This window comes from Bos indicus x Bos taurus, chromosome 21 (assembly GCF_003369695.1).
Source record: "Bos indicus x Bos taurus breed Angus x Brahman F1 hybrid chromosome 21, Bos_hybrid_MaternalHap_v2.0, whole genome shotgun sequence".
NCBI lineage: Eukaryota > Metazoa > Chordata > Mammalia > Artiodactyla > Bovidae > Bos > Bos indicus x Bos taurus.
In genome coordinates, this window is record NC_040096.1 from 21938591 (window position 1) to 21961992 (window position 23402).

At 40.5% G+C, this 23402-nt stretch overlaps 1 protein-coding gene and 1 long non-coding RNA gene across 6 annotated transcripts in view; one reads left to right on the plus strand and one right to left on the minus strand.

Annotated features, from left to right (window-relative positions):
* Positions 1–23402, minus strand: part of BLM (BLM RecQ like helicase) — a 93240-nt gene that overhangs the window by 48311 nt on the left and 21527 nt on the right. For 2 of the 3 annotated variants that reach the window (XM_027520936.1, XM_027520933.1), the window contains exons 2-11: positions 18994–19095; positions 17074–17774; positions 15150–15312; positions 12381–12502; positions 9934–9960; positions 8654–8786; positions 7042–7745; positions 4880–5071; positions 3319–3437; positions 2266–2379 (exon numbers count right to left, since the gene is read on the minus strand). In XM_027520936.1, coding sequence (XP_027376737.1) covers positions 2266–2379; positions 3319–3437; positions 4880–5071; positions 7042–7745; positions 8654–8786; positions 9934–9960; positions 12381–12502; positions 15150–15312; positions 17074–17774; positions 18994–19091 — 2373 coding nt within the window. In that variant the 5' untranslated portion in view covers positions 19092–19095. The remainder of the gene's footprint in view (positions 1–2265; positions 2380–3318; positions 3438–4879; positions 5072–7041; positions 7746–8653; positions 8787–9933; positions 9961–12380; positions 12503–15149; positions 15313–17073; positions 17775–18993; positions 19096–23402) is intronic. The other variant, XM_027520934.1, reaches the window with a different exon arrangement.
* LOC113879470 overlaps positions 7533–23402 on the plus strand; it is a 35551-nt gene continuing 19681 nt past the window's right edge. For 2 of the 3 annotated variants that reach the window (XR_003507324.1, XR_003507322.1), the window contains exons 1-2: positions 7533–7623; positions 9072–9120. This is a non-coding gene — a long non-coding RNA (uncharacterized LOC113879470). Of the gene's footprint in view, positions 7624–9071; positions 11135–23402 lie in introns of those variants that run through there. The other variant, XR_003507323.1, reaches the window with a different exon arrangement.

A 23402-nucleotide genomic window follows, 5' to 3' on the forward strand; every position in this document is an offset into this window, starting at 1 on the left:
TGTGCTACCTGGGAAGCCTGTATATGCATGGCTTGTACGTACAAGCCTGTATGTACGTATATTTCATAGCTCAGTCCATAACTGGGTCTAGAAACAATGACATCCCAGTAGCAGTGACCATATCTGGCACCCATGTCTTGACAGACATGTTGGAAGGACACAGAAGCCAGTGTGATGGAGCTTTTCCACTGGCCAAACCTAGAACAATTAAAACATCAAAACACACAATGGTAACTGATTATAACCCACTGATTAACTTAAGAATTCATGATTTCATATTGATATAAATAAATATGTGGGTAAAATGAAAAGCTTGTCCTTACAGGAGAATACCAATTAAATTAGAAGAATCATCACTTGGCACTCACTACAATAACAACTGGTGGGGACAATAAAACTCAAGTCAAAATCTCACCAGACATAGGATATGTACACAGTTTCAGAATATTCCACAATAAGAGATCTACAATTACAAAAAAATTACATTTATTCTTGTAATGAATAATTAACAACAAAAAAAGTAATTTTACAGTGGGGAAATCTGGCAGACACCATATTAACCAAATGATCGAAGTTAACAATACCAATAATAGAATGAATTGATCAAATGCCTCCTGATAAGCTGCACTGAGAACATATCACCACTTCTGTGATATTCTCCCCAAAATGAACAATGCAAATCTAATCAAGAGGAAATATAAAATCAAATTGTGTGACAGTCCACAAAACAACTGGTTTTCACTCAACTGTCAAGATCATGAAAGACAGAAATTGTTTAAAGAGACATGAAGAAAATGGATAATGTAGGAATTTATTTTGCTATAAAGGATATTATTGGGATAACTAGTGAAATTAGAATAAGGTTTCATAAAGTAACAGTATTGTAGCAATTAATATTTTCCAATTTTGTTAATTATACTGAGAATTCCTTGTTTTTAGGACATGCAATGAAGTATTTAGGGTTGAAAGGATATCATGTCTGCAACTTACTCTGAAATGTTTAAGGGAAAAACAGAGAAAGAATAATAGAGCAGTTACAATAAAACGTTACCATGTGGGTTTCTCAGTGAAAGTTATAGAGGAATTCTTACACTACACGCATCAGAAATTATGTCAAAAATTTAAAAACATGTGTTTTAGTGGGCTTTAATGAGATAACAGAAAAAATATACTGGTCCCTGCTCCCAGTTCCTGGAATAGGGTTCCTGAAACCCTTGTAAATTCTTAAGTGGTTAGAGCACTGGGGCTCCCCTGGTGGCTCAGTAGTAAAGAATCCGTCTACAATTCAGGAGACAGGGGTTCAATTCCTGGGTCAGGAAGATCCCCTGGAGGAGGATAAATGGCAACCCACTCCAGTACTCTTGCCTGGGAAAATGCCATGGACAGAGGAGCCTGCGGGCTACAGTTCGTGGGGTCACAAAGAGTTGGATATGACTGAGCGACTGAACAACAAGAGCACTGGGAGCACCTTTGATCCTATTGAGGCGACGCTGGTTGGGCTCCTGGGTGGGAACTGGTCGCTAGAAAGACTACACCAGGATTAAAAGCTTGGGATTTTGAGTTCTACTCCCATCCTCCAGAGAAGGGAGTCAGTGTAGAAATGGAGACTATAATTGATCATACCTATGTGAGGAAGCCTCCATAAAATACCAAAAGTATGGGGTTCAGAGAAGTTCTAGGTTGGCAAACACATCCACGTGCTTGGGGGCTGACACACCCCAATTCCACAGGGACAGAAGCTCCTGTGCTTAGGACCCGCCTCATATACCTCTTCATCTGGCTGTTTATCTGAAGGCCTTTACCACAGCCTTCAATAAACTGGTGAATGTAGGTAAATGTCTCCCTGAGTTCTGTGAGCTGCTCTTGCAAGTCACTGAATTCAAGCAGGAGGAGGTCACAGGAACCTCAGATTTGCAGCTAAGTCAGACGGAAGTTGTGGGTAACCTGTGGCTTGGCACCTGGAGCAGGGTGGTAATCTCGAGAGACTGAGCCCTTAACCTGTGGGGTCCGACACTATCTCTGGGTAGGTAGTGTCAGAATTGAGTTAAACTGTAGGACCCCTAGCTGGTGTCACAGAGGACAACTTGATGGAAGCAAAGACCTCCGTATCTTTGCTGACTAGCGTGTAATATTCTATGTGAGAAGTAAAGGAGAGAAACACGGGAGGGAAAGACTCAGTATTTCCTCACTTGGTAAAGGAGAACTGGGTTGTTTTTCTAAAATAGCTGTAATATCATATTTTAAAATAATGATAGAAATACAAACCTTCTCTGGCGTAACATACAGAAGTTTTATAATTGGGTCTTTTTTTGATAACTGGAGGTAAATACTTGTAGCTTCTGAGTCCGTCTTATCACCTGTCAGATATGTAGCTGGGATCTAAGCATAAAAGTAGTAAACAAATTAAATTTTACACATTAATCTGACTCAAGCTTACATTTATCTTTAGGTTTTATAAATATTTTATAAGTCACATATCAAACCTGTCAAAGGAAAAGAGAATCTCAACATAATAATCAGTACATATTTTTTACAAACCCTTGTTAACTGTAAGTCAAATAGTCTTCCCACTGTTTATTTCCTTTTCTTTTTCCCTGTTTCTTTACTTTCTTAGCTCTTCAGATTTGTAAGGAAGATAAATGTGAATTCATCATCTAAGAGATTCCAATTCTAATGTATGGCCATATTATTTTTTCAAGTAAACGCATCTTTTGGGTTTTAACGCACCACGACACTAAAAGGACCACAACCTCATGAATGGCTGAACAATGGCTACCATCTCTGTACTGAGACATCATCTTTGGGAAGAAAAATCAAAGCAGTGGTCTTGTTGAGGGGTGATGGTTCATAACCCTGAGAAGAGTTCTGTTTGGTCACAGTATGTAGGATTTAATAGACTGCATTCATAAACTTTTCTTAACCTCAGCCAGGAGGAAAAAGGACATACGTGTGTAGGCATGCACATGTGTGTGCATTTTAAGATATTAAGGGAGTGAGAACTAAGCTGATCTGACAGTAGTATAAAAAGAAATTCTTCCATATTAGAAAAAACAAATTTATATCAGCAATACAGGTTAAAGGTTCATACTAAAATGTGTTCTTCCAGAGTAAAACCAGATTGAACTCTAGAAAGTCATCTGTACCAGAATTCCCAAAGACTTGTACTTAAATGTAACAACCTAATATAACTGCTGTGCTTTAGTCATATAGTTCATGAACTATTTAATAAAAAAGGTTACCCAGAGTACTAAAATATAACTGTTTTTAAGTTATGCTATTCTTAGTATTTTTATTATAATTGGCAGTGTTTTAACTTACATCCAAGGAAGTCAGCTTTTGGACTTGATCTACTATAAGTGATCTCAAAGGGGAAATGACAATAGTGACCCCAGGAGAAACACAGGCAGGAAGCTGGTAACACAGGCTTTTACCACCTCCTAAAGGAAATGACCAAAAAAAAAAAAAAAAAAAAAAATCCGTCAAGTTCTATGTTGAGAGCATGAAGGCAAAATGTACAATGCAAATGACATATAAAATTTAAAGTAACTAATAGGACACCAAGTGATATTCTCCACGGTGCCAAAATACGCCATATTTGAATGAGCCAAAGTATGTGGGCAACTTAAATGCATAAAAATTATCTTTAGGACAATCTTACATAGGTATACATGACAGCAAAAGCAAGCATCAGGGCAGGAAACTTAAATGCATCAGAAATACTTTAAAAGTCTGCTTGAGAAGGATACCCCGAAAAATGCCCCCTCGAAACCCTAGAGGGTCTTGGAAAGCCTTGAATGAAAACTGCTGGATGAGGAGGGTGAGAATTCCACCACTGAACTGCCAATGCCTCAGACTGCTGGACGAGGAGAATGCCAGGGCCCTCCCTCTCCAGCTTTAGTTCTGCAGTGCCAAACTGGAGTCAAAACAGAAGACACACACTGAACGGCAATAGAAGTATGGAAAGCTGCTGACTAACCAAACCAACAGCATCTACAGTGTAAGGTCAGTGTGAGAAAATTCAGACGCCCAGTCAATGCTGCTAATGACGATGGCGACACCTGATTGCTGGAGGTCACAACTAAGGCAAGTAAGAGGCAGAGGGAAGACTCGTCTGGTAATGAAACCCCAACCGCCCACATTGCCGCGTGCTTTCTTTTCATTAATCGAAGCATAGGTGATTTACAATGCTCCCCTGCTTCTTATCCTAATGGCTAATTTAATATTCTTATTTGGATGACTGTACATCAATCACTCGACAGCTGTTATACACTTTAACAGCACAATGAAAAGTCTTGGATCTCTTCAAAACTGAAGACAAGAAAGAACTATGTTCCAGGCTTTTCACTTAATCCTCATGACACTCTGTGAAGTGGGTGCTTTGGTATTATTCCCACTGCACAAACGAGGAGCCTGGGTTTGGGGGATGAAGTGCCTTGCTCACAGCCACACCGTTAATAAATGGCAGAGCTGTGCTTTGAGCCCAGGGCATCACTCCAGAGCCAATGATTTCAACCACCAGGCCACACGAGGTTGTGCCAAATAAACTGCCAGAAGGGGTTGTGGTCTCTGACAGTAATTTTTTTGTTCTTGTTCCAGGCTAATTTAGACTAGAAAAAAAGAAAAATTCCCAAAGGAAAATCCTTGATCAATTCAACACAATGAGCTTTGAGGTGAGGATCTTAAAGGGCAATAAATGTTATCATGTCAACAACCAGAACAGAGGATATGAAATAATATACTTTCCCAACTGTGGCATGGGAGGATCAGAGGCCCCTAAATGATAGAAATATGGTGTAGGTGTTCTTTTTATTTCTATTAAAGGGCTTTCATTTAACATCTGCCAATGGATTCCTGCCAATTCATATCTAAAAATACATACCAGTGGGCATTAAAATGAAACAGTCTTCACCAAGCAGTGCAGCATTGATCGCCTCTAGCTGATTAGTTCTAAAATTATGCAGGCCAAATTTCTTATGAAAAATCTTCATCATTTCTTTTGTATGAGGAAAATTAAGACTCTGGAAACGCTCATGTTTCGGATTTCTGGATGCTAAATTCTGCTCCATCTTGTCTAAGAAAATAATCAATGTTAAGAGAAATCGGGGCGTTATTGTAACCAGTAAGCTTTAGCATCTGAGCCCACTGCCCTGCAGAAGCGCTGGTGTGCGGTTTGCCACAGCACACCCTTCTTTACCTGTTTATCGGGGTCTCCTTGCTGCCCAGTGTCAAGGCCACCAGAGACTTCCTAAGGGCCAAGTTCAAATTTTTCCTTGATTTTTTTTTACAGCACCTACCCCTCCTATATATTCTCTCCTCCTTCTCTTTTGAACTTCAAGACAATCATGGGGGGACTTCCCTGGTGTTCCAGTGGCTAAGACCCTGTACTCCCAATGCAGGGGGTCGGGGTTCTATCCCTGGTCAGGGTTCTATCCCTGCTCAGGGAACTAGATCCCACATGCCTCAACTAAGAGTTTGCATGTGGTACTAAGACCCCCATGCAATGCATGTACATGGAACAGTCAAATACATACATACAGATTAAAAAAAAAAAAAAAAAGACAGTCCTGGGTTTTCTACTCACTTTAACTTCCTTTTCCTGGCTCCATTTCCATCTGTCCCTGAAATGTGGGAGTCTCTGACACTTGGGACTGGGCTCAGTAGACATTCTTTTTTGGAATTTTCCTAGTTCTTTGACCTTAAACATCGCTGATGTGCACAGAATGCCCAGATCTCTTTCTCAAGATTAGACTGACGCCCTCCTAAGTCCCAGGGCTGCACGCACCTCCAACTGTCTGCAAGATACTTCCACCTGAATGACTTCCCAACACTTGAAGCTCAGCAAGCCTTAAAATAGCCCTCCTCAGCTCTGCTCCAAATCTGCCTCTGCCTCCTGACTTCTCTTTCTGTTCACGGTGTCACAGCTTTCTCAGTTACCGGGTCTGAAAGCTCAGAGTCATCCTAGCTCCCTATGAATCTCCCTCCATCATGCCACTCGCCTCTGCCCCCACTTCCGCCCCCTCGCTGTCGCAACTCTGGGTGGGTGCCCACAGAGTGCAAAAAGTGCTCACTCCAGCTCTGGCAGTTCCTTTTACCCCAGCCCTCAACTGTCTCAAAGATAACTGCGAACACCAGGCATGACACACTCAAACATGACATAGAAATAAATCCATTAATGGTTATTTTAAAGGTCAATAGCATAGCTGTAAGAACAACCTCTGTGGGATTAAGTCATCAATGGCAAAAATAGGGAGGAATGCACTTTACACCATACACATACAAACTTAAAAAAGAAAACCACCTTTTGATAACTTTATAAGGTCAATGAAAGGTTTTAAAATCAATTTTGGCTTTTCTCTGCAGCCTTTACAATGGCTAATTTCACTATTCCAAAAAGTTCTCTCACTAAACTGTGAGCTCCAAGCAGGTAGGAACTCTTCATTATCCATCTATCACTAGGACCTGAGCATAGCACATGGTGGCCACTCAGGAAATATTTGCTGAGCGGATTAAAATGATCCTAGACCAAAAAAATGATTTGACTGACTTAAGAAATTTCTGACTTCTTAGGTTTCTTAGGTTGCTGTAAATTTTAGTATTTTGACATAAAACCTGTTCCACAGCTTTATAAACATTATTTCTTATCAATCCAGGATTCTAAAAATACACGCAACGACATTTTTAACATATAAATTCAGCTTTGCTTTTTATCCATCCCCCAAATTGTTAAAAGTTGGCCCTCCTGAGCTTTATTGTTTTAGGGACTAAAAAACGTTAAAGGCAAAGCACATTTGTAACGACTTTTGGAGCTTTACTACAATAGGTTATAATTACACATTTTATAAAACTACAGCTGGTACCCAGACAAAGAGCAACTTGCTTCTGAAACTGTGATTTGTAATGCATATTATCAGCAGAAATTTGCATAGAAACAATGTCATTCTCAGGCAATGATGATTTGCTATGGTTTCTCTTGTACAATTCCTATTTTGGACAGTTTTGTTGTCAAAGAAAATATAAGCATTCCATTTATTGTAAACTTACCAGGGTAATTCGGAATTGACTCTGAGAAGTTTTTATTTTGAGTGGTAGATGCCCCTGGAAGGCAGTCTGTCTTGGCGGAAGAGGGTCTTTCTGACACAGATTTAACTGGTCGACCTTCCTTAATGGGTGGGTAGGCAGCTGTGGAAGATTTGCTGGCTGCTAAATTTTGCATCAGATTTTCCCAGTCATCATCATCATCGTCAAAGTCATCTATGTCAAAATTGTCAATCTCGCAAGCAGCCTGGAGCTCTCTTTCCAAGTCATTTATGGAGGTGGTATATTTATTCTGATCTTTCACAGCCGTGCTTGTGAGAACATTTCCTGGGAAATCAGGGCTTTCATTTCTTTTCTCTGCCCTCGGTGTTTCAGCCCAGTTGCTACTTACAAAGGACTTCTGTAAATGGGAACTGAATAGCGGTCTTTCAAAGGGACTCTTTGTGGTGGCTAAGACTCCTGTCTTTCCTAGGGGAGGAGTCAGTAAACGTTCCCGGGTGGACATGGAATTTGAGGGGAGGTGTGGAAGAGTAAACTCCTTCACAGCATTCCCTGCAAGACAGGAGTCACCCTTCCGAAACGCGTAAGGTAAGGAAACAGAGGCCAAGTCCTTCACAGGGCTCTCCAGGGGATCAGGCCTACACCCCCACATGGCGCTAAGAACACTGGCATCACTGGGATCAAAATCCGCTTCAGCTAGGAGTTTCCTTCTGAAGAGAGAACACAGGATGCCAAATTAACAATGAGTAGTTGGCAATGGTGTGGGCTTTCCTGGTAGCTCAGTGATAAAGAATCTGCCTGCCAGGCAGGAGATACAAGTGCGATCCCTGGGTGGGGAAGATCCCCTGGAGGAGGAAATGGTAACCTCCTCCAGTATTCCTGCCTGGAGAATCCCATGGACAGAGGAGCCTGGTGGGCTACAGTCCATGGGGTTGCAAAGATTCGGACATTACTTAGCAACTAAACAACAACAGGCTGGCAATGGTAGGGTACACACAAGTTTATATTTAATTTTCATGCCGAACTGGCAAAATATTTCCAACCTTAAAAATCTGAATACAAATGCTAAAGGAACAGTTTGAAAAAGTAAATTAAGACATAATGCAGAGCACAGGGAACTCTACTCAATACTCTGTAACAACATATGTGTGTGCTCAGTTGCTCAGGCATGTCTGACTTTTTGAGAACCCATGGACTGTAGCCCAGTAGGATCCTCTGTCCATGGAATTTTCCAGGCAAGAATACTGGAGTGGGCTGCCATTTCTTCCTCCAGGGGATCTTCCCGATCCAGGGATTGAACCCATGTCTCTTACATCTCCTGCACTGGCAAGCAGGTTCTTTACCTGGGAAGCCCTGTAATAACGTATTTGGGAAAAGAATCCGAAAAAGAATAGATACATGTATATGTATAACTAAGTCATTTTTTTGGTATACCTGAAACTAACAACATTGTAAATCAACTATATTCCAATCATAGAATTAAAAAAAAAAAAATGACAGTGATAAGTATGCTACACCATTTGTGGGGCAGAATGCCTGGAAATCTTGCCCTGTATCTTTGACACTTACAATGTCGGTGGAAATGCAATCAGATCCAGAAGGAGAAAAGTCAAGATACCTTATGTCCCGCTGCTGGAGCAGCTCGTTCCCACAATCCAAAGCTTTCAGCTCATCATCAGGAACAGCATCAACTAATTTACAGATTCGGTCCATCACACGGATAAGCTGCTGCTGTAAACTTGTCTGTCTAGCTGTAAAGTAATTATGCTATGAATATTTTTCACCACCAACAAAAAAAGACTTAAAATCTTGAAAGCCCTGCATGTAACACCTGAAGTAGTTTAAAAACAGGATTCTGAACAATAATATATTCTCCGTTATCTGCCTCTGAAATCATCTGAAATCAGACTGGCTCTAATCTGTATCATGAGAGCTAAAAACTGTTATCGTTTCATTTCCTGCTAATTCTTATAAGGTAACCAAGGTTGCGGTAAGATAGTAAAGTTTTATGGGTTTTTTTTTTTTTACTTTTTCAGATGTAAATCTCACCATGCCCACACAGAATACGTCATACAGTTTGGACAGGTAAGAACTCCACTTGTTGCTCTCGTCTGCCTGCCAACCAGAGCTTCCTAACAGCACGGCACTTACACTTTCCTTTTGGAGACCACTCCCACCCTCCACCCCAACCCCTACCTCCTCAGTGGGCATGTGACGTGAGGCAGTTCAATGAGAATTAGATCTGAGAGTTTTTTGACTGAATGGAAAAGAGGACCTCTCTCTTCAACAAGCTGGACTGGCTGCAGGTGGCCAACTCTGCCACCCTGAGGGAAAATACAAGCTTGAAAATAAGGCCAAGGTAAGGGAAAGCAGAAAACAGAGATGGAGGGAAACGGAAGATTGAGATGGGGAGACGTGAGAGGCAGGTGTGAGAGAGAGATGCCTGCTAACACCCGTACGGACATGTGGATCCAGCCAGCCCACTCCACACTTTCACATTTCAGCTGTATAACTAAGAAATAGATAGAGGAGGGATGGCTTTAGATGAGGCAAAGGAAAAACAATGGGTTAGGGGAGCAATGGGAAGCAAGAAACATGCCTACCGACCCCTGGGGCCTAAGGTGTTCAGGTGAAATAAACAGTTTAGGCAGCTACAGAGGCAACAGTGTTCTCAGAGACAATCAGAGAAGAGGCGGCGGCTACTGGGAAATTATTGAGCAAGGGAGCCAGCTGATGGGTCTAAGGAGAGGAAGCGAGGACAGATGAGCATGGGGGTGTGGACACGACTCTGGTGAGGGGACCCGCATGTCCATGTGAAAACGATGTGGGAGTGAGGACTTTCACTAGTGACTGACGTAAACAGGGTCCCGAAGTATGAAGTGGTACAAGTGCACTCACCGCGCTCCTGTTTGACATCTGTTTTCTCTGGAAGGAGAACGGGCATTGGATTGGAAAGAGTAGCATAAACAACAGTCCAAAGGAAATGAAAACCAAGACAGGCTCAGAGATACAGTTATTGGAAAGGAGCTCAAGTCTCTTTGTCTAGACAGATTACACCTCAGAGTACAAACGAAACCTGCAAAAGAAAATCTCACTAATACATGAGGCGTCTAGTTAATAGGAGAGTTGAAGGGAGAGTGAAGACAGTCAAACATTGTTCTAATTTTCAAAAAAATTCTAAAGGGATGCCAAAAGCTACAGGCTGGCGTTCTTAAAGTTAATTCAAGGCAAAATTCTAGAACATGTTATCAAATGGCTGCTTTGTGAGCTCTAAGAAAAAGAGGAAACAATTACAGAGTTCGCAAGAGTTCATAAAAATACAACAGCCATCTCAACGTAGTTCCTTTTTTGAAAGGATCACTAGACTGGCAGATAACAGAAGCCCCCATTTATTGAAGGCCCGCAGTGCAAGGGGCACTTTACCTTGAACCCTGACAACAACCAGGCAAGGCAGATACTATTCTCATTTAACAGAAGGAACAGAAACTGCGGTCCAAAGAGGCTGAACTACTTTGGCACAGTCACCAGCCAGGAGTGGGAAGAGGGAGGCTTGCACACAAGGTCAGCATTGCTCTAGAGCCAGTGGCCCACCTTTTTCCTCTCGCTGCCTCAGACTTTCAAATTCTGGAGTCAATTGAGCGAGTCTTTCGTATCCCCAGGGACAAGGGAGAGAAACACAGTCTGAAGGCAGATTTGTAACAAGATGAACACGAGGTGGTGATGAACAGACTGCTGTCAGCTGAGAGGGAGGCCGCTAAGGACATTGTGTAGGACTCTGTCCTTGCTCTCGTCTTAGCCAACCATTTCATCAGTGAAACCTGATGATGCAGGAGCAGTATGGTGCAGTGGCTACCAGTGCAAATTCAAGAGTCTCAAGACTGCTGGGTCCATATCCTAGCTCTGCTGCTGTCTAACTCTATGACCATGAGTATTATTTAGCTCTCTGGTACCTCGTACCTTGGTTTCCTTATTTGTAAAATGGGATAACAGAAACTATCTTAAAGGATCATTGTGAGGATTAAATTAATTAATGTTGTAATGCACTTGGAAGAGTGCCTACATCAGGTATTTCAGGAGCATCTTTAACAATAAATTCAGAGACGAAAATAAACAAAAATCCAGAGGAAACAGGAACCACACCAAGAGACCACTGCACATGTATGTGCGCACACACACACACACACACACACACACACACACACACCGTAAGTACAGCAACTCTCAAACACACATTCACATACCCCCTAAGTATAATACCCATCAAATAAGAATAGAAAACATTACAGAAATACTCATAGATTACAATGCAGCTGTTGGAAATTAATCTGATAAAAATGAAAAATTCCATGCAAGAGTTAATTTAAAACCCGAGGACATCTCTCAGAAAGCAAAAAAGGCAAGAGATAAAAATCAGAAAAGTTAATTAACGGAGGTCTAATGGTCCAATAGCTGAAGTTCCGGGAAGAGTGAAAGAGAAAAGAGGAAACAAAAAGAAGAAAACAAAAAGAAATAATACCAGGAAAAATTCAGACTGCTGCCACTAAGTCACTTCAGTCATGTCTGACTCTGTGCGACCCCACAGACAGCAGCCCACCAGGCTCCCCCGTCCCTGGGATTCTCCAGGCAAGAATACTGGAGTGGGTTGCCATTTCCTTCGCCAATGTATGAAAGTGAAAAGTGAAAATGAAGTCGCTCAGTCATGTCCAACTCCTAGCGGGTCACCCCATGGACTGCAGCCCACCAGGCTCCTCCATTCAGACTAGAAGGAAACAAATTTCTAGTCTGAAAAAGCCTTTGGGAAACAGAAATCAGGAGTGGGAAGGAGACAAAGCAGTTTTTCAAAGCCTTTAGGTGCTACTGGATTATTTATACTAGATATTTAATAGAAAATTTAAAAATGAATTAGAAATAAATCAAGCAAACAAAAAGTACTAAACTTTAAGTGAACACCGAACCCAGAGAACTTGGAGGATGGTCTAGAAATCAGTACCTATAAAAAAGAGGTAAAAGATCTAATATTTAGCTCTAGGCACTTCACATTTATCTCACAAAGATTAAAGCTACAGGAAGGCAAAATTTTGGTGCAGTATGAGAAAAAAAATTCCTCCTCTATTCTAAAAACACTACTTATTAGAGAGTCATTTGGTGAGAAAACAAGTTTCTGAGTTTCAGAGTTATCTGAGCAAATGCTGGTGGTTGGTTATTACGAATGATTCACTATTAGATCAAAAGAAACTACAGATTCATCATCTTATACTATACAGTCACAGGCTGAGAATACAACCTTACTTTGTTTTCAAAAGTAAGCAGCTACAACATGTGTTACGTCTAAAATTCTTTTGTACCTTCACAGCTTGTGCTGGTTTCTTGATTAGGCTGTTGTGTGGCCATTTCCTTGAGTTTTGACAAGTCTTCTGATGTGCTAAGACTATGCTTTTTGTCAGAGGTGTCAAGATCCTTCAACATACTACAAATTAAAAAAACATTAAACTGATCAGAGTACAGACTAGACCAAATGCATACTTTTCCCTCTAATATTTCCCACAACTGGTTAGACACTATGTAACAGAAAAGAGAAACATGTCTCTGTGTCTCTATTGTAAAACCTCTTAGGTGGTGGTTTAGTTGCTACGTCATGTCCGACTCTTTTGTGAATCCATGGACTGTAGCCCACCAGGTTCCTCTGTCCATGGAATTTCCCAGGCAAAAATACTGGAGTGGGTGCCATTCCTTCTCTAAGGGATCTTCTCAGTCCAGGGATCGAACCCTCGTCTCCTGCACTGCAAGTGGGTCCTTTACCAACTGATCCACCTGGGAAGCCCTAGCTGGCCCTCAAAGTTTGCCATCTTTTGGCCCTGATATTAACACACATAAACATGGTCATTCGGGCTGGATATAAAAAATACTTTAAAGTAACAAAATAAATTAGTATTAACTAAGTGTTAGAGAGAGGATACTGTGGCAATCCGAAGAAAGCTAAAGCTTATGAAGGAGGGAGACTGTCAGTTTACTCTCATTAGGCAATAGAGCTCAGGGTTACCATAGGAACATAACTGGAGATAAAGCTGTAAAGACAATTTGGGGTCTGCAGAGAGAGGATTTTGAGGGCCATCTAAAGAGGTATAGGAATACAGGAGATACAAAAATATGTTCTCCTTTTTGTTATATATTTTCTAACCATTACATCTCTGAAATAAGTTCAGAAGTCACAACCAGCACTTTAAAATGTAATAAAATATAACAAAATGTAAGTGTGCACTGCACATAAAGCATTTGTGAAAATTCTCTTTTAGTTTTATAATATATACAAATATGTATACAAGGTTGCAGTTGAAAATATATACAGAGAATTTATCTCAGAAACCACCTTAGAAAGAACCATTTTCCAACTGCTGAATATCTAGGTAAAATATACTAAATTGTGGTATGACAACTCAATAAATTATGTAGCCATTAAGAGGAATAAAAATAATGACTATGCGGCAATATGGAAAACGTTTTAAAAATAATGTCAAAAGAAAAGCAGATTGAAAAATGACAGCAACATGTTGATTATGGCAATGTAAAAATCATACACACGTATAGAGAAGGAACAAAACAATGTGGACAGGGAGAGGGAGGAACGAATCAGGAGGACGGGGTGCAAATACAAACTGGGCTTCCCTGGCGGCTCATAAAAAAGCTGCCTGCAGCTCAGGAGACCTCGATTCAATCCCTGGGTTGGGAAGATCCCCTGAAGAGAATGGCTATCCACTCCACTATTCTTGCCTGGAAAATTCCATGGACAGTACAGTACACGGGGTCGCAAAGAACTGGACATGACTGAGCAACTAACACTTTCACTCTCATATACAAAATAGACAACATACAAGGATTTACTGTATAGCACAGAGCATTACATTCAATATCTTTTAACAATCTATATAGGAGTATAATCAGAAAAAGAAAAATACAAACCCTAAATCGCTATGCTGTACACCTGAAACTAACACAATATTGCAAATCAACTATACTGCAATTTAAAAAATAAATAAATAAATAAATAAACTTAATGTGGATAAAGAAAATGTTTGGTTTGTTGGACTCTAAGACTATCAGTCAATATCCTGTTAAAGTGGCTACAGTGTTATCTGTGCAATACACACTTGAAATAACCCTACACTGGATCTTAGCCCATTTGCCATTAATGACGTCATCTTAGACAATCCCCTGTTCCTCCCTAGGCTTCAACTCCTTCACCTGAGAAATAAGAATGCTGTTGAATAATGCTATGTGAACTTTTGCTGAGTTTTTTCCCCACAACTCTGTCTGCATTTTTATGGGGGACATGAAAGAGGGGAATTTTTGGAGTTTTTCTGTTTTGTTGTCAAATAGCAATCACGCTTCACCCTCTCCCACCTCTGTAAACATCTCAACCCACCTGTTAAAACAAAAACCCAGAGAAACCAGCTTATGTAGACAAACACCTCCTTCCTGTCTGCCTTCCTTCCTTCAGGTGATGTACTAGAGGGATTTGTTTCTCATCAAAATATGGTTAGCAGCATAGTATGTAACAGACCTCTCAACTGAGTGGATTTAGGCTGGAGCCAGTATGGCAGTAACAACGACTATTAGTATTTTAAGCTATTAATGAACTATGTGGATTCTCTCTTTTGCCATAACACCACCAATTAATCACAATCATGTCACAAATTTATCAAAATTCACTGAATAACAAATACCAATGGTCAATTCTATTAATATTTGGATTAAGAAAAATTTTTAAAAGAAGAAGAAAGGACACTTAGTAAAAGTCACTTCGCAAAGAAGGTGTTAGTTTGGGGTCATTTCAGGTCTAGGAAATCAGTATCTTTAGGACTACATTCCACATATCAAGATCAACTACATAAAACCATTTGGAGGTGCCATGTAATTAATGATAATTGGACTATATAGTTTTAGAATGCCAACAATTAAATAAAATTTATATAAATAGGAATTTCTTGATGTGTTCATTTGAATACAAAACAAACTGCATTAGCATGAAATTAGTCAATTCTGAGGTGACATTACACAACTAAAATTATTTCAGCTATCTCAGAAACAATGTTTATTAATTAATAAAACTATTTTACCTAGAGCATTTTAAAGAGGATGAGGAGGTAGAAGTCATTCCTTCTTCTGGAGAAGGTGGGACAAAATCTATGTCATAATCATCTTCGTCAAGCTCAATACATGAAGACTTCTCCACTGAACGTAATTCTGTTTCTTCCAAGTTTTTCTTCTTTTCACAATTACCTAAGTAAAACAATTGATGGTTATCCACTTTAAACATAGCAGTGTGTACATGCCACCCCAAACTCCCCAACCAACAGGATCCGACTGTGCAGCACAGGGAACTCTGCTCAATGTGATGTGGCAGCCTGGATGGGAGGGGAGTTGGTGGGTGGGATGGATACATGGATGTCTATCGCTGAGTCCCTTCACTGTTCCTCTAAAATTATCACAACACTGTTAATTGGCTACACCCCAATACAAAATAAAAAGTTTAAAAAACAAAGTAAAATAGTTGATAAGTGTAGGTTATTTTAATATTAACGAGCCAGAAAGAACAGGGTGTGAGCGCTTAAAAGTGAGTGCTTTGGACAAGGTAAAAGCATTCGCAGCACTTTGTACTGATGAGTTCTCTCCTTTCACACGTTGATGTTGGCTTGTTTCTTCATGGAAGAGGACTGAATCAACTGGATTAAGTCCACCAGAAGCTGGACTGAGGCTGATGATTTGCTTAAGGATTTTCATGACTGTCTCCAGTCAAATTAAGAAACTCATATTTAGTATCAGTCCTTTCATTTCTATTTTTCATTCATATTTAAATAAGGGTAAAGTACAGTAAATAAGCCTGAGGGTTATACAAGTACCATTATTGATACAGATAAACTATGTCTGCCTTATCCCAAAGGCGTCTTAGTTATTTAAGTCTCCCAGAATACATGTCTCTCTCAACTATGTGGGAAAACAGTGCCAAATCGTTGCTCTCTAGTTTACCTTTTGCCAAATCTTCTCTTCATAAATAATAACACATTTGATTAGACTATAGTCTTGCTTATAATCAGTCACTTTTCAGTCCCCTCTTACCCTGCAGTAACCTTGATGGGATTCGGTGTTTAAAAATATTAGTCTCATATTTACAATTATTTCATAATGTGGGTACCTCCACATATGGCTGATCTCAGCTATTAAGTTCTAGACATCTAATAACTATGAGACCTAAACAGAAAACTATTTGAATGTAATTTATAATACTTGAATAGCATGATTATATTGTATTATTCATCAGTATTAGGCAGTGCAAATCATAAAAGAATCATAACACAAAGGCTTCGTTTTATCCCAATTCTACTACCAACTAGTTAGCACACCATCATGAAGCCACTTGAACTTCTATGGAAACTTCTCTTCTTTTTATTGAAGTATAGTTGATTTACAATATTGGGTTAGTTTCAGGTGTACAGCCAAGTGATTCAGTTTTTTGCAGATTTTATTTCATCACAGGACATTACCAGATAATGGGTATAACTCCCTGTGCTACACAATAAATCCCTACTGCTTATCTATTTTATGTATAGTAGTTTGTATCTATTAATTTCATATTTCTAATTTGTCCCCCCCTCTACTTCCCTCTCCCTTTTGGTAACCATAAGTTTGTTTTCTATGTCCCTGCTTCTGTTTTGTATACTTATTTTTATTATTTTTTAGATTCCACATGTGATATCACAGTAATTTTCTTTCTCTCTCTGACTTATTCCATTAAGCATTATATTCTCTACATATTTCTTTGTATTTAAAATCACAGAACTATCCTTGCTAATATAAAAACTATATTAGCAGAATAAAATCTTTCATTTCCTTAGTATGCAAGAACGTGGCCCACAGATGGTTCAATAAGCACCTCTATATATCCTAAGGACAAAAGTTAAATCATATTTGTGACTCTTCCCAATGTCTAGCTTTGAATAAACTAATACAATCAACCTTTTGAAATGAAATAATAATTTTTACCTCTTTCCGCTCCCAAATGAGTTTTTAACGAGTGATTTTCCTGAGTATCTTCATTTATCAGCTCTTCGGGATCGGGGTCATCATCAATGCAAATCACATCACTACTTAACCATTCTGAGTCATCCTTCTGTTTCTCAGTCAAATGTTCCTGCTTGCTCTCAGAGGAGAAGGGAGCCAAATCAGTCTCCCCTGTATGTGTTTTATTAAGCTGCGCTTTTACTAAGTTCCTCTTAGACTTTTTTGATTTCTGAGCAGTGCTTACTCTTACGAAGTGGTTTTTACATGGTGTCACAAATGCTTTAGAATTTCCAGAAGTATCGAAGTCATCCATATCATCCCAATCATTGAAGGCAATAAGAGAATCTGATGAGGAACTAAATTCTAATTTCTTGAAAGTAGCATTGAGGGATTGCTTTATAACCGGTGTGTTCTGGGCCGTACATGAAACTTCCTGGGGAACCTGCGACAAACTTGGCAATAATGGTTTTGAACCAACTCTCTTAGTTTGCGGTCCGGATGGAGCACTTTTAAAGTCATTGATCCCCGTCTGCTGATTGGTGGTGTGGGGTAAAGGTTCACTGAAGGAAAAGGCCTCAGTGATATTAACATCTTTATCACTCAACACAGGTGTTTTTGCCACTGACACACTAGTTACAGAGACATCGTTGGCTGAAGGCACTTTCTTTTTAAAAGTGAAACCTCTGAAAAAGAATTGAAAAACTGAATTAGAAGGATTCATTTTAACAAACCCAGAAAGTATACAAAACTCTGATTTTTTTTTTTACTAATTTATATAATGACTTACCTTCATTGTATCCCAAATGAGCAAAGAATCTATATGCCTCTCTGACTTTAAAATATGTAAGGAAACTTACATTATGCTTTGTATGCTCTGATCCTTCCTATTCAGGAGCTCATTACTCAGCTTTGAGACTATCCAGGCCATTCCCATTACTTTGCCTCTCAGGCTCATAGTCCTTAATTAACAACCTCTCCAGAGAGGGGGAAAGCAGAAGCAAAGAAGAGAAAAGACGCAAATGTGACTACTTGTTGCGACTCTGATAAAAGTTTTATGGGGAAAAGAATTAAAAACTTCCAGCTCTGCTGAAATCTGAAAGACAAGTGAAAGGGGCAAGGGCCCTGGACATCTGCTGGCTTTACTGACATGAAGGTCAATGGTAACTTTAAAGTCAAGCACAAAGAATGTGCCTAGAACCTGCTAAGGGCACAATGAGGGCTCTACATCATTAGGTCTGTTAGAAGGACTTTGGAGTACAGCTTGAAGGAAAGAACAGAACTGGAGAGCTATAGTTTCCTTACAGATGGTTTTCGAAAAGGACATAAAATTATATTAAGATACTAAAAACACCGATTTGGGTCTTCCCTGCTGGCTTAGTGGTAAAGAGTCCACCTACTAATGCAAGAGACATCGGTTCGATCCCTGGTCTGGGACGATCCCACGTGCCAGGGAGGAACTCAGCTCGGCTGTCACAACTACTGGTTCTGTACGCTAGAGCCCAGGAACCACGACAAGAGAAGTCACCACAAGGAGAAGCCCGTGTACTGCAACTAGAGAGCAGCCCCCATGCATCATAACCAGAGAAAAACCCACACAGCAATGAAGAGCCAGCACTGCCAAAAAAAATTTTTTTTAAATAAAAAATACCAATTTGCTCATATTTACAAGATTCATTGTTCACTCAACGAATATTCATTGAGCAAATATCACGTGCTAGAAACTGTGCAAAGGTGCTGAACAATTCATTACCTGGTGTTGCTAAAAGATGCTCTATTATTATTTTGCAAGTGGGAAAACCACTGACCCTCTCATTTTCTCATCTCTACAATGAAAGAGTTGTAAGAGATGTTTCTTTTCACTTGAGTGCTGGTGCCTGTATGAAAGCAAACTAAAGTACTTACGAAGATTTCGGTTTTGAAAGACTCAATTTATTGTTAAGCTTTCTTGCCGAATGACGTTCCAGTTGTTCCTGTAGATTATTTTGAGGAACAGCAGCCATGATCCTGAAAAATGAGGGAGAAAAATATCAGTGGAATTACACGCTTTGCATTAATCACAATATTTACTGTTCCAACTGTGCCCAGAGTAATGAGACTTTTTTTTGGACAAAAAACTGTTTTGACATTTAAAACAGGTGACATTTGAAATACATAATCTTTAACTAACTGAAAGCTCACTTATAGCAAAATGACCTGGTTTTCCCCCAATGCTAAAAAAAGCACAAAAGATATTTTTAGGGAAGGGCTTATTAGGAAAAGGCTTGCAGAAAAAGGGGACCTGGCCTAGGTCTGAAGAATAGAGGGAAGGCAAATGGGGAGAGAAGTGTGAGAAAATGATCAAAGCACACTGAAAATCCAAAGAACAAAGGAATAACTGAGTTCTCCGCCCCAGGGGAAATCGGAAAAGAAGGATGAGCACTGTCAATGAGAGCAATGGTTTACCAGCAAGATGCTGTGCTTTGGAATCATCTGGTCTCAACCTGAAAGAATACTTTTACCAAGCATATAAATTGTGACACGGCTGAGCTAATTCCTGGGATAATATGTAGCTTAGAGGCTTCCCAGGTGGTGCTAGTGGTAAAGAATCCAACTGTCAATGCAGGAGATTAGATGCGGGCTCGATCCCTAGGTTGGGAAGATCTACAGGAGGAGGAAATGGCAACCTGCTTCGGTATTCTTGCCTGGGAAATCCCACGGACAGAGGAACCTGGCAGGCCACAGTCCATGGGGTCACAAAGAGTTGGACATAACTGAGCACCACCCCCGCAAGCATTAACCATCAATGTGTAGGTTAAGCCGTCTTAAAATTAAGGGGGCCGGAGACATTCCTGGTGATCCAGTGGCTAAGACTCTGTGCTCCCAATGCAGGGGGCCTGGGTTCAAAACCTGCTCAGGGAACTAGATCCCACATGCGACAACTAAGACCCAGTGAAGCCAAATAAATAAAAATTTTAAAAAATTACTGAGGCCTGGGGTGAGAGGTGGGAGGGAAATTCAATAGGGAGGGGACACATGTATACATACCTATGGCTGATTCATGTTGATGTATGGCAGAAACCAACACCATATTGTAAAGCAATTATCTTCCAATTAAAAGTAAACAATTTTTTAAAAATTACTGGGGCCAAATCAGGATGGAATAGCAGAATATATGGACAGTAATCAATTCTTATTTGAGCAAAGAGATATAACCTTCTTTCTCATTTTATCTTTACCAAAGATCTTCTTTTATTTTATGCCATATAGCTTAGGAGGAAGGGCTAACAATACCAAATGATATTCATGGAAATATGAAGTTTTACATGTATCACAGTCCACTCACTAATTATTAAATTATGTTTAACAAGTCTTTAGATAATAGTGAAAAAAGGAGAACTTTGAAGCAAGTGCAGTGGAAGAAATCTTCATGTGTTGAGCTTGATGAAGATGATTACAATATTGATTTTGTTCCACCTTCCCTGGAAGAAAAAATGATGTTTGCCTTTTCTTCCTCTTTCAAATGCCTTCAGTAAAATAACTAATTATGCTAAGTTGCTTCAGTCATGTCCAAGCCTGGTGTGTTGCAGTCCACAGAGTCACAAAGAGTCAGATACGACTTGGCGACTAAACAAGAAGTCGCTTCAGTCATGTCCAGCTCTTTAGACCCTATGGACTGTAGCTCCTCTGTTCATGGGGTTCTCCAGGCAAGATACTGGCGTGAGTTGCCATGCCCTCCTCCAGGGGATCTTCCCCACCCAGGGGTCAAACCCATGTCTCTGATGTCTCCTGCATTGGCAGGAGTTCTTTACCATTCATACCACCTGGGAAGCCCAATTAATAAACACTGAATAACTATGTGAATTATATCTTAATAAAGTTGTTACAAAATAAACTCCAGTACTCTTGCCTGGAAAATCCCATGGACGGAGGAGCCTGGTAGGCTGCAGTCCATGGGGTCTCAAAGAGTCGGACACGACTGAGAGACTTCACTTTCACTTTTCCCTTTCATGCTTTGGAGAAGGAAATGGCAACCCACTCCAGTGTTCTTGCCTGGAGAATCCCAGGGACGGGGGAGCCTCATGGGCTGCCGTCTATGGGGTCGCACAGAGTCGGACACGACTGAAGCAACTTAGCAGCAGCAAACACCAGAAAGTAGACAGAAGGGTATAATGAACTCTTATGTACTCATTATCAACATTTATCAAAAACTGTCAACTCATCCAATATTGTTTCATCTGCACACACATCCCAGGGTCCCCACTTCACCATTCCAGAAGCCAACCTCTCAAAATAGTCATATTTTAATTCTGTCATTCCTTCTTTGTTCATTAGCTGGACTATTTCTACCAAGAGAAACGTACTCTGATCTACTATTTTTTTACCCAGCAGCACAGCTCACATAGGAAAGACAGGATAAATGTTGCATTTTTTTTCCCTTTATTAGTTTTCAAAATAATGAGTTAATTCTCTGGTAACCTCTATTGGTCAATTTTTTTTCTCAGTATCATTATAAATTCATGGATTAAACATTAGGTATGTTTCAATTCAATATAATTATCACCCTTATTGATTTTCAAACTATTTCAAAACTGTTCAGAGGGAGCGTTTCCAGTTTGACTCTTCAGTCCTTTTTACTTCTTTAGTTTTGATTTTTATTGGGCTCTAGAGGATGGGCTGGGAAATACCTCCACACATTATGCCCCATGAGGGAGACGCCCATTCTAATTTCCCTGGGATTTTTCTTTTCTTGGAGCCACTGCTCCTGCTGGCAGTAGCCTCTTCAGGTCTACTGCTGAGAGGCCCCTCCTTGGAGGACAATTTCCTCTTTGTCCGACTCTGTGTGACCCCACAGACAGCAGCCCACCAGGCTCCCCCGTCCCTGGGATTCTCCAGGCAAGAACAATGGAGTGGGTTACCATTTCCTTCTCCAATGCATGAAAGTGAAAAGTGAAAGTGAAGACGTTCAGTCATATCCTACCCTCAGCGACCCCACAGACTGCAGCCTTCCAGGTTCCTCCATCCATGGGATTGTCCAGGCAATTACTGGAGTGGGGTGCCATTGCCTTCTCTGTCCTCTTTTCCTTGGGGACTCTCTTATTTCCTGACTCTTGGGGTCACTAACTGGTTTCTTTTTGGGGAAAGATTTCTTCCTCTTGGGAAGATTTCCAGTGCCACCTCTTTTCAAGATCACTACTGACCAGCTCCTCCCTGGAAAAAGATTTTTTTTCCTTGGGTTTGGAAAAAGAGACAGACAGGTCTTCCATTCCATATTCCAGAGGAGCCTCCTGTTAGCGTTAGTAATAGTCGCTAAGTGTTTGATTCTTTGTGATTCCATGGACTGCAGCCTGCCAGCTCCTCTGTCCATGGAATTCCAGGCAAGAACACTAGAGTGGGTAGCTGTTCCCCTCTCCAGGGGATCTTCCCAACCCAGGGATCGAACCCGGGTCTCCTGCACTGCAAGCAGTTTAACATCTGAACCACCAAGGAAGCCTCCTGGGGCTTTTGTTTTTTCTTCTTTTTGGGTCTTTCACTTGTCTCCTCATACTCCTCTGGGGCACGACTATTTTCTGAAGATGCCAGGGCAATTGCAGCCAGCCTTTTCTTTTCCTTCTTCAAGCGTTTCTTCTCCTGTTTCTCTAGCTTCCTAGTAATCTCAGTAGCCGCTTCCTCTGCCTGAACCATTGCCTCCGTCATGACACCCAGATTCTTTTGTGGAATTTCTCCAGTCTCACAGAAGGACAGATGCTCCTCAACTTGTTTTTGAAGTTTCTCCCTAAATACACCAGTCAGTACCTCAGAGAAGCAATCAATTTGTGAGGCAATACTGGATTTGTTTGCCAGGTTATCAGGAGATGCGGCCTTTGTTCTTAGCAGTTGCTCAGCCAATGAAGGTAGAGTGGAAAATGTGTCCATGTTTTGGGGTGTTACCCCTTGTCTTCAAGTCTCTGGAAACTTGGTTCCTTTGCTGGGCCCAGGGAATCACTCAGATACCAGGACTGGCTCTTCAGTCCTTTTGACATAAAGTTAGGCTTTGAGAGCTTCTTTACTATTTGGAATAAAAAGATGCCCCAGACTTCTCTTGAGGCAGTTTTTTGCCCCAGACTCAGAATCAGGCATCTCTCCAAAGAGCCTTGATTTGTGTGTGTGTATGTGTGTGTGTGCGCCATGCTGCACAACATATAGGATCTTCATTCCCCAACCAGGGATTGAATCCTCATCCCGCTCAGTGGAAGCAGAGTCTTAACCACTGGACCACCAGGGAATTCCCCACCCTGATTTTTTTTTTTTAGTGGAGAAGGTATATATTTTTTTATTTTTAAAAGATTTTTTTA